The 11,693-nt window shown below is 37.7% G+C and overlaps 1 protein-coding gene across 1 annotated transcript; it reads left to right on the top strand.

Annotated features, from left to right (window-relative positions):
* The first annotated feature begins 8,325 nt into the window (after positions 1-8,325).
* Positions 8,326-11,197, top strand: tnf.S (tumor necrosis factor S homeolog). Its single transcript, XM_018233255.2, has 4 exons — positions 8,326-8,734; positions 9,142-9,187; positions 9,651-9,713; positions 9,823-11,197. Exons 1-4 carry the CDS (start codon positions 8,561-8,563, stop codon positions 10,221-10,223), a joined length of 684 nt encoding a protein of 227 aa, XP_018088744.1. The 5' UTR covers positions 8,326-8,560; the 3' UTR covers positions 10,224-11,197.
* Positions 11,198-11,693: the final 496 nt, after the last annotated feature.

Genomic DNA, 11,693 nt, shown 5'->3' with positions numbered 1-11,693 from the left:
TTATTTGAATTTTTTTCATTTTTGTTCAGCAGCTCTCTAGTATGGAATTTGATACGTTATCTGTTGGCTACGGTCTAATTTACGTCAGCAACCTGGCATTGACTTGAATGATAGACTTAGGGGCACATTTACTTAGCTCGAGTGAAGGAATAGAATAAAAAATACTTCGAATTTCAAAGTAATTTTTTGGCTACTTCGACCATCGAATTGGCTACTTCGACCATCGAATTGGCTACTTCGACCATCGAATTGGCTACTTCGACCTTCGACTACGACTTCGACTTTAAATCGAACGATTCGAACTAAAAATCGTTCGACTATTCGACCATTCGATAGTTGAATTACTGTCTCTTTAAAAAACTTTGACCCCCTACTTCGCCACCTAAAACCTACCGAGCATCAATGTTAGCCTATGGGGAAGGTCCTCATATGCTTTCTAATAATTTCTGATCGAAGGAAAATCGTTCGATCGATGGGTTAAAATCCTTCGAATCATTCGATTAGAAGGATTTAATCGTTCGGTCGAATGATTATTCCTTCGATCATTTGATCGAACGAATATCGCTAAATCCTTCGACTTCGATATTCGACTGTAGAATATCGAGGGTTAATTAACCCTCGATATTCGACCCTAAGTAAATGTGCCCCCTAATGTGTGCTCTAAACAGAAAGCTATGTATAGTAGGTATGCACCAAATCCACTATTTGGGATTCGGCCAAATCACAAAATCCTTCGTAAAATATTGGGCCGAATACTGAATCCGAATCCTAATTTGCATATGCAAATTAGGGGAGGGAAATGAAAAAGTGTGGGAAAAATATTTAACTTCTTTGTTTTGTGATGAAAAGTCATTTGATTTCCCTTCCCGTCCCTAATTTGCATATATGCAAATTAGGATTCGAATTTGATTCGGCAGAATCTGAATCTTGCTGAAAAAGGCCAAATCCTTGCCTTAATTATTAGCTGAAAGGCCCCTTTGATTCCAAGCTACTGTCTGTATAAAGTGGCAAGCCTTATTTTTAACTAAACTATTTTTGCGTGTTGATGACATTTTCTTTGAAAACTGTCACCATATCCTTAAAACAGAGTTGCAAAATTCTATGCACTATGTTTAAACCCTCACAAAATTCTCCAGATGAAGTCATCAGTGGTGCAAGTGACTTGTAAAACAGGGAAGAATTCGGAGAGTTTTAAATTAGAATATTCTAAGAAGAGCTGTTGCAGTCATTATACATTTAGGGATTTTATTAATTAAAGGCGAGCATGGATTAATGTTTTCCTTATCTTATATTGAGGTACAGTAATTTCCCATCTCTTGGTTGATCAGCCACATCCCCATATACATTATTTCCATGATGTAAAATCTCCAGTTTTCAATACAATCATTATTATTGCTGAATTTTACATTTTACAGAAACTGGATCTTGTGCACTAACTCTCATATGTAATAAAATGTACATAGTATGCCCTGGTGCACTAACTCTCATATGTAATAAAATGTACATAGTATGCCCTGGTGCACTAACCAGAGTAGGACTGGGCCACCAGGAAAAAAACCTGTTGGGCCCGGGCCCTTGTGGACTCCACCAACCTAGGCCTGCTCCCTGGACCCCACTCTGAATTTTTGGTGGTCAACCCCGTCCCCCGATTGCGCTCACTGTAGGACGTAAAAGGCAAGTGGGGTTATGTAATAAAAGGGGATAATTTATCCTAACATTAGTATCCATTTTTTTTGTGATAAAACTTGAATTAGACAGGAGACACTTGGGGTGCCAAACATTAGGCACCCCCAAGTGATTGTAGCGACTTACCAAAAACCCAGGGCCGGTGCTCCTATCGGGAGAAATCTGCACCGGCCCTGGGTTATAGGAGCGAGCACCATAAAGAGATCTACTTCCGTCTTCGCTCAGCTGCGCATTTCCCCGGACTGACGCATGCGCATTTGAACGAAAAAGCCGACTTTAAAGTTAAAGTTCGGCTTTTAGTTCTAATGCGCATGTGCAGCTGCGCGAAGACGGAAGTAGATCTCTCCATTGTGCTCGCTCCTATAACCCGGGGCCGGTGCAGATTTCTCCCAATAGGAGCACCGGCCCTGGGTTTTTGGTAAGTCGCTACAATCACTTGGGGGTGCCTAACGTTTGGCACCCCCAAGTGTCTCCAGCCTTTCCTTCTCCTTTAAATGTAAAATTTCAGGTGAGTTCATGGTGAAGTCAATGTAAAATGTTATCAATTTTTTTAATTCCAATTTTTTTTTAAAATTTGTAGACCCATTGTACACACCTCCAAGTTTGCCCAGGTTCAGCAACCAATCAGCAGGTAGCATTTAATGGTCACCTGTTTAAAAGCAAACATTGCATTGGTTACTATTGGCTACTGCACTTGGCTAAACTTAATGCCTTTTATTACATATTGTGAAAATTGTATTGTTGATTCGCAATATTACTGCAAAGCTTAACTAGTATATATGATATTAAAACTGAAGGATGTCTCAATCTCCTATCCAGTGGAGTAACTAGATGTTACTGGGCCCCACAACAGATTCTATTTAGGGCCCTGAAACACTAGTAAATTGATTTATTCTACCAAGATATATTCAATTTGCTCATGAATTAGGGCTTTACTGGGTCCCCTACATTCTTCTGCCCCCCCCATGCTTCTGCAGGGTCTCCTTCTTCTATAATTATACCTCTATCACATGGGGTTAAACGGAACAGCCTCTACACAGGAACTTCAATACAGTATAGGCACACAAGACTTATTCTACCCCAAGGAACATTACTTCCAGCCAATATGTTTCATGTTCCCTTCTATTTAGAGGCCATACAGAGAGGATCCATTATAAGAAAGATTTCAATTATTAGCTTACTTAGAACTTTTTATTTACATCTTATACCATCCATTTCATATTTGTGTTTTACTAAGGACTTACTAAGGAAAAGTATATAGTATTTCACATGGGACAGTACAGACAGGAGATCTCCTGCGCACCTAGAACTGAATGCCCTGTGCAAACTTAAAGTGATAGTGACACTAAAAAATATTAGGGGCAGATTTATCAAGTGGCTCGAAAATTCGAATTTAAAAATGTGATTTTCAAGCTATTTTAGTGTAGTTTGAATATCGAATAGTCCAAAATTCGATTCGAATTTGAAAAAAATGTGACTATTCGAATATCGAAATTTATCATGTACTGTCTTCTTAAAACTTTGACTTCAATCATTCGCCATCTAAAACCTGCCGAATTGCTGTTTTAGCCTATGGGGAACCTCCTAGAACCCATTTGGAATCATTATTAAGATTTATTTATATAGCGCCAGCATATTTTTCAGCTTGGTGGACTTTAAAAAATCAAAGTTTTTTGGGGCAAATCTGAATTAGATTTGAATACAACCTATTCACTCAAAGTTATTTATTTTTTTAATAAATTTAGATTGTTCTTTTTATATTCTAATTTTGAGTTGATGGGAGTTTAAAAAAAAGTTACCTATAGGTCATGTTGATCATTTTTCACTGATAGGTTTGCTTTTGTAAGTAATTGTCACTTGAAGTTCCTAAGCCTGACTGTTTTGCCAACCTGACTGTCCCTTCTCAACATGTCAGTTAGAGTTTCTAATGCTAATCTGCAAATACTTTTATGACAAAATTATAAATAGAATGCAAAGACAATATTATGATAGATGTAAAAAAAAGTTTTAATTTCTAGTGTTAGTATCTCTTTAAGGTGTGGCTTGTCGCCATGCTGCTTCTTAATATGTGCCACAAATTTGGGCCTGATAGTACGAATCGGCTACTTCATGTGTGAGAAGGTCTGGAGCTTTGTGTTCTGCAGCAGAACGCACACACTGATCAGCAGCCAGCGCCATCTTGGATCAGCAGAGAATGGAGCTGTGAATTGGAGTCTCTACTGACGCATAATTGTACTTGCACGAAGGAAAGGCGCATAATCGGGCTATGATAAAAACCGGAACTCAGGATCTGGTGAGATCAGTCCATTTTTTGGGGGGCACGTGCACACTCTTGTGTATAACAGCACTTGAGACCATGTTATATGAGGAGTACTACTTACCTCATTCTCTAATTTTTACAACAATGTGGATATTGACTATTTTTAGAGAACTGTAAAGGTCAGGGCACACAGGCAGATTTAGGGAGATTAGTTGACCAGTGACAAATCTCCTCTTTTTCGGGGGCAACTAATCTTCCCGAACTGCCTCTCCTGCCTTCCCACCGGCTAAAATGTACATCACGGGCGGAATGGCACTGGGATCGATTCGTTTTCCGAAGTCGCCAGAAGTTGCCTCAAACTTCGGGCGACTTCGGAAAATGAAGGGGGGGGGCAGTTCGGGAAGATTGGTCGCCCCGAAAAATTGGAGATTTGTCACCGGGCAACTAATTTCCCTAAATCTGCCTGTGTGCCCTGGCCTTTACTCTCACAAAAAGCCATGGCTAAATCCTTTTTTGGAGATTAGGGGGATCACCTATCTGTAATTTATCCTAAAGTAAAATCCATAAGGGAATTATTTTTGTTATTGTGATTTGTAAATAAGAGATCGTTTACTCTATTTTTATGAATTTGTATTGATTCATTTTGGGTCCTGGCCGGACAGGTTTTAATCGATTAACAATTGATTAAGAATCTCCATAAGGTTTAATAAAATCTCTTCATTTATATATCAGCTTGGTTTTTAATTACATCTTTTAAATAATTTAGTACAACCATGAGCATAAATGAGTAGTCTGAAAGCATATTAAACAAGGTGTTCCTGGAAAGCACTGTAACTATCCTTTGCTTTTAAGCCTTGAATCCTCAGGGGACATCAGTAGTGCTGTAAGGTACCGCTGATCAATACTGCACCACAGTTTAACTAAAAGGCATTATAATCTGCCAGCTATAGACAAAACCCACCTGTCTTTTGAGAAATGCCTCCACACAGATAATGGCTCTTTGGTATTTCCACCTGTGGGTAGAAGCATTTGCATTCTTTGCCAATACAACATGCCAAAGGATAACTGCTATTTATAGAATGATCAATGTACTGTTTCAGAAATAGCTGGTGTGCTAAAGGATAGAGGCAGAGCTTTCCTCTGAAACCTGACAGAAGGAATAACATGTAGGAGTGAGTGAAACTTGGAATTAAATTGCTACGCCCTCTTGTTTTATTTCCCAGCCTTTCTCTGCCTACTTACCGGATAAAAAAAATTTTCGCTGGCAAATTTTCGTGGTGCTTTCGAGAATTTATTCGCCAGCGGCGAATAACGCGAATTTGCGCCTGGCAAATAAATTCGCCCATCACTAGTTTTGCTTCCAAAAAGGATTAAGTATATCTTAGTTTGGATCAAGTACAAGGTACTGTTTTATTACTATAGAGAAAAAGCAAATCATTTTTAAAAATTTGGATTATTTGATTATGTGTTTTCATTACAGTTGGAAATATCTGAAAGGGGATCAGTGGCGTTGGATGTGGTACAGGTATGGGATCCGCTATCCGTAAACCCGTTATACAGAAATTTCCAAATTACAGAAAGGCCATCTCCCATAGACTCCATTATACTCAAATAATCCAATTTTTTTTAAAAAAAATTCTGTATTAATGCAGTACCTTGTATTTGATACAAACTAAAATATAATTATTCATTATTTTAAGCAGAACCAGCCTGGGTTTATTTAATGTTTACATGACTTTCTAGTAGACGTCAGGTATGAAGATCCAAATTACGGAAAGATCCATTATCTGGAAAACCCAAGGTACCGCGCATTCTAGTTTTGTTTTTCTGTCTGCAAGTGTCAGTGACCCCTTTTGGAAAACTGGGAAAAACAGGAGAAGGGAAGAGCAAACAACTAAATATAAATATATAAATAAATAAATATATATTATACTTTTGTCATTTATGCCCAATATCTCAAAGACAATAAATAGGATAAATATATTTAGATTCTTTCAATCACTTCTGCCCTTACACTATACTAATAACTCTCCCTGTTTGATTTTACATATTGATTTAATTATATAGTGAATAAAGTACCCCCTCTTGTAAAATATAAGGATATTATTAGTTACCGAGGAGTTTCATGACCATATAAAAACACGAGGCCGAAGGCCGAGTGTTTTTATACAGGTCATGGAACTCCGAGGTAACTTCTAATATCCTCATATTTTACAACTGGGGGTACTTTATTTATTATAATACACAAATTTTAGCAAGTCATGTGACAGAAATGACATCAGAACTGATGACATCACTACTCACCGTTTATAAGGATATAATTTACAGGATATTCATGGCTTTTGTGTATTATATCAATATAATACACAAGAGCCATGAATATCCAACCTTGGAGTTCCATATTTAAACACTCGGCCTTCGTCTTTGTGTTTTTATATGGTCATGAAACTCCTCGGTAACTTGTAATATCCTTATATTTTATAAGAGGGGGTACTTTATTCACTATATTATGTTTCAGCTGTGAGTGGCATCATTTGTGTTGCATCTGTGATTGAAAAGGAATGAACCCTTGTAAAATTCATATAAATAAAAAAAGAATGATGCCCAGCCTGCCATCTTCTGCTGCATTAAAAATCACAGAATATAATAATAAAATTCATATTATAAGAAATATAACAATCTTGAAAGGGTTTAAACAGTATATTCAATGTCTCTGCTTAGGATGTATTTAGTGTTATGCCATCTCTGATTGCATGCCATGAATTTTCCTGGTTGGTATATATATAGCATATGTTTGCCGTTAGTACTACCGGGGGTGCAGGGGGTGCGAATGCACCAGGACCCGCTGGAGGTTCACGCGTCCGGCGGTGATCCTTTCTGGAGGGGGGCCCAGCTGTACACACTGCACCCGGGCCCCACGTGGGATAATTACGATACTGTATTATTCCATATATAAGCAGGGTGCTTGTGTTCATTCCTGAAAGTTTTGTGCTCCCCCTGTGCGCTGCGCTCTGCACTGTTATCCCCCACCTCACTTCTTTTGAATCAAAGCACATAGATCCAAATTGGAGCACAGAGGCCTGTGGCTATTTGCATAATGCCCCATGCAGTGGGCAAAGTGCAAAATATGGCCAATTGCAACAATGTACACTGATGGGCATATTTATCAAGGATCGAATTTTCGAAGTAAAAAAAACTTCGAAATTCGACCATCGAATTTGATCGAATTTTCGAAGTAAAAAAAAACTTCGAAATTCGACCATCGAATTTGAGTACTTCGATAGTCTAAGTATTTTTTCCAGCAAAAACGACTGTATTCGATTGAAGTAAAATCGTACGATCTAACTATTTAATCCTTCGAATCGAACGATTCGAAGGATTTTACAAAAAATAACTTTGACTTCTCAAAACTTGCCCAAAAGCCTCAGATAGGTTCTAGGAGGTCCCCCATAGGCTAAACAGCAATTCGGCAGGTTTAAGGTGGCAAAGTGTCAACAAAGTTTTTTAAAGAGACAGTACTTCAATTTTCGAGTGGTCGAATATTCAACGTTTTTTTCAGTTCGAATCGAATTCGAATTTGGCCTATTTGATGGTCGGAGTACCCAAAAATTACTTCGAAATTCGAAGTATTTTACTTCGAAAATTCACTTCGACCCTTGATAAATTTGCCCCTGAGTGTGGCATTGTGAATGTGTGTTTGCTGCATGTGTCTAATGTTATTATTCCATATTTGTATGTATAGAGCATATGCGTGCTGTTATATTGTCTGTGTAAATGGTGCTTGCATGAACTGTTATTATTCTCTGCCTCTATGTATGATGCATGTATGTGGTTTTATTCCATATTTGTTTGTGTGGATTATCTTTTCACATCTGTGTGTGCATGATATTCGTGTGTGCTGTTATTATCCCATGTCTGTGTGTTTGGCACATATGTGTAGTTATTATTTCATGTTTATATATAAAACACATACAGTAGGTGTGGTTGTTATTTAATGTCTGTGTGTATGGCACATATGTTTGATTATTTCATGTCTATTTATTTGGGGCATGTGTTTATTGCTGTTATTCCATATCTCTGTGTATAGAGCATGAGTGTGTGCTGTAATTGTCTCTCATCTACATGCATAGTACATGTGTATATTTGAAATACACAATGCCGTTTGCTGATAGAAATGAGAGTTTCTGTATTGCAACTTTAGTGAAGTTTTTTAAATTCTCCTTTCCAAGATTGCTGATTGTTTCCCCTCCCCGAGTTTCTCTTTCAAAATGGCACTATTTCATCTTTCTTGTGGAACATGGGAGGGTACAAAGAAAGTGAGAAGGCAGAGCAGCACAAGGATTGTACTGGGTGTCATTACAGCTGAACTTCCTCCTAGCGCTGATGTCACTGGGAATTTCTGCACATCGGGCTTATAAAAGAGGCTTTCAGATGGCAACATGTACTCCAGATAGAAAGAATAAGAAAGAAAGAAAGGAAGGAAGGAAGAAAGAAAGAAAGAAAGAAAGAAAGAAAGAAAGAAAGAAAGAAAGAAAGAAAGAAAGAAAGAAAGAAAGAAAGAAAGAAAGAAAGAAAGAAAGAGACTAAAGCAGAGCAGTGAAGTGAAAAGACAAAATGAATAGTGTAGAGTCTCAGATGGAGAATGGGCTCCTAATTGTCAGACACCAAAGAAGCAACAGAGATTCCACCTGGCGCTGTGTCAGTATCTGTGCATTCCTGTTATTACTCGGCTCCACCATTCTCTTTGCTCTGCTGCATTTTCAGATCATCCCAAACTTTGGCAACAAGGTGCGTGTCTCTTAAATCTACTTAAAAAACCTTTTCATTCGCAGCCTATTTGCTGGTTTTGTGTTTATCTCTGCTGTTTGCAATATCAGGGTGTAACTTGTTTGTGCACAGTGGCCTCAGACTGGTTTAGCAAGTTTAATTTTATATACTGGCTTCCTCTTTCTACAGAGACTACTCTAGCATACTCCTCTTTCTGGTTTCAGAGCTGAATATACTTGGCTTTTGATCAACGTGATATATTATGACTTTTAACCATTATGTACATGGATTTGTACCTACAATGTATAACATCAGAAGTTATCATTTATTAGCATAAATAAAAGTTAGAATTAGCACTGGATGGTCTGTGTGTATTTTGGTTGAAGATGTAAGTAACTAATTGAAGCTGACATTTTCATGTTTTCTAGGATGAGAGTAAGATGCCGGAAATATTGGCTATCAAGACTTATTTAGGTAAGCTAAATCTGATGCATTCTGGTAAATCCCGGGGGTGTATGCCTATGACACTACTTTAATACAGAGGGCATTGTTTAAATATAATTTATCATTACACTAATAACACCCAGGGGCTGTATACTGTACAATATATTGCACAAATCTTTCATTAAAAAGTAGTGGCTTGCTGTTTAAGGGCAGTAGGAGCTATGCATTGACAAGTGTCTCAATTCCATAGTACTGGAATTTATATTTCTGTTTAATTGGCCTAAAGTACAATATATCTGTTAGTCTGTTCCAACACAAACATGTTTATCACTGGGATGCAGGTCCAGCAATTCTAAGGTGTCAGTATTATAAGGTGCTGATCTTTTAATGTAACGCCCATAAGGATACCGATGTTAAACCATGTTGATTTAATATAGCTGCTTAGGACTGCATCTTGCCCACTGTATGACCCTTTGTGTATTTTTTCTTACAGAATCTGTACCAGAAGCCAGAGCCCAAGCAAGGAAAGGTCAAAAGATGGCAGCTCATTTTACAGGTAATTATATTTGATCAAAGCTTTACAAAGAAACTTGCACGTGTTGCCTGCCTACTAAACTGACACTTGTACAACCCCCTAACCATATTCTCTCCTGTTACTCTTTCAGGTGTTAAAGAAAGTGACAAATTAGTTTGGGAGAATTATGACTCCGATTCCTCTATAGCGGAGAAAATGCTCAAGGATAACGCCATCGTTATTCCAGAACACGGTCTTTACTTTGTGTACACCCAGGTGTCCTTCACAGGTCCTGACTGCCAAAGGGAACCTCTCCACCTCACTCATACAGTCAACATATTGAGGGAATCATACCCAACCGAAGAGCCAATCCTCACTTCTATGAAGACGGTCTGTGAGGTGCGTTCGGATTCCACCTGGTTTCAGTCCGTCTATGAAGGGGGGATCTTTAATCTTGAAAAGGGTTCTGTTATCTCAACTGAAACCAAGGACATTGAGTTTCTTGATGATGATAAAGAAAGTAAAATCTACCTGGGCATCCTTGCTGTATAAAACATCAAAAATCTTCAATATTCTCATCAAAGCTGCTGGCTATGTGTCAACACTAGTTTAGCCAAGAAAGAAAAGTTGGACAATATGCATTTCTTATTTGGCCCACCGACAATTGTTGCTTTAAATTGCTACTGAGAGTATGGAAACTCATACTCCTGGGCAAACTGTGGATTTAACAACATTAGCAAATGACTTGCCATGAGGCTTTCTAAATTATCCAGATGCCGAGCCATGTGTGATGTAAAAACAAAACCCCTTGTAGTCAGTCACCATCACTTTTGCTGCATATACTGGATGTCGAATGTCATATTAACAATTGACTGGAGCAGCATTGGACTGAATGACAAAACTCATTTGGGGTAAAATGTGTCCGAAAACATTCTGATTTAACGTGTGCCTTACATGTGTATGTATGAATTTATTTGTTTATTTAATTATTTATTTTTATTATTTATATATGAGTTTTTTTGTACAAATCTTTTAAGTATCCGTGGGATTATTGCTATGTAAAGCTGTTGTGCGTATACATACAGTGTATGTAATTCCTTGTCCTTAAACTATCTTCATTGGAAAGATATATAAATCTGTTTCATACTGCAAACACAGCAGACATTCAGTTTCACATTAAATGAGAAGCTTAAGTAAGTTTCTCTTTAAAGCAATGGTTAGCGCTGGTCTGCATTTTTAGTTAAACTGTAACTGAGACTTTTTGAGACCTTCATACTCTAACCCCATTGCTAAGCAGTGGCCACCCCTTTAATCAGTGACCTCTAGTAAGTCTACAATAGACATATTGCTATTACTCAACTGAAACGGTGTGGCCCTTACAATACTTGTCAGACTGGAATCTGTAATGACAGCAGACCACTCATTTTTGTGAAAAGCATATTATTTTGGATGTTTCTGTTGGGGATGGGAAAAGTTTCTATTAAGTATGTGTTTGTTCATACAGTTTCAATAAATATTTAAAATAATGTTTGTTGCTTTTAACAATTAGGGGGTTATTAACTAAACTCCGAGGGGGTTATTTATCAAGCTCCGAACAGCCGTACCTTGAATAATTTTTCGGAGCAAAAAAGTCCAATGGTCTAAAAACTCTGAATCCAAAAACCTCAGCATCTAGAGGTCCTGTATAAGTCAATTGGGAAGGTCCCAGCTGATGTCCGTACCGATATCCGATGATTTCGGGGATTAGGAGCAAAAAAAGTTTTCAGAGTTTTGCCCGACCCTATATTTTCGGGCTTTTTTCTTCATAAATAAGATCCATTCGGGAATTCGGAGTTGCTCGAAGTTGGATATTAGAAATACTAAGATAAATTCGGACTTTGATAAATAAAATGTCGAAAACCCGTGTTTTTTTAGTATAAAATCTGAATTATAAAATCTGAATTTTTAGTGGACAAAAAAAAAACATGAATTTTTCGGGATTTATTATACCCAGAGGATGGAAAAAGTCTGAATCCGAAAATC

This window comes from Xenopus laevis, chromosome 8S (genome assembly GCF_017654675.1).
Source record: "Xenopus laevis strain J_2021 chromosome 8S, Xenopus_laevis_v10.1, whole genome shotgun sequence".
Lineage (NCBI taxonomy): Eukaryota > Metazoa > Chordata > Amphibia > Anura > Pipidae > Xenopus > Xenopus laevis.
Note: the sequence above shows the minus strand (reverse complement) of the source record. Positions and strands in the feature narration are given on the sequence as shown.

Coding starts and splice junctions, on each gene's coding strand:
- tnf.S (XM_018233255.2), top strand. CDS start 8,561: ATGAATAGTGTAGAGTCTCAGATGGAGAATGGGCTCCTAATTGTCAGA. Junction 8,735..9,141: donor TCCCAAACTTTGGCAACAAG/GTGCGTGTCTCT, acceptor CATGTTTTCTAG/GATGAGAGTAAGATGCCGGA. Junction 9,714..9,822: donor GATGGCAGCTCATTTTACAG/GTAATTATATTT, acceptor TTACTCTTTCAG/GTGTTAAAGAAAGTGACAAA.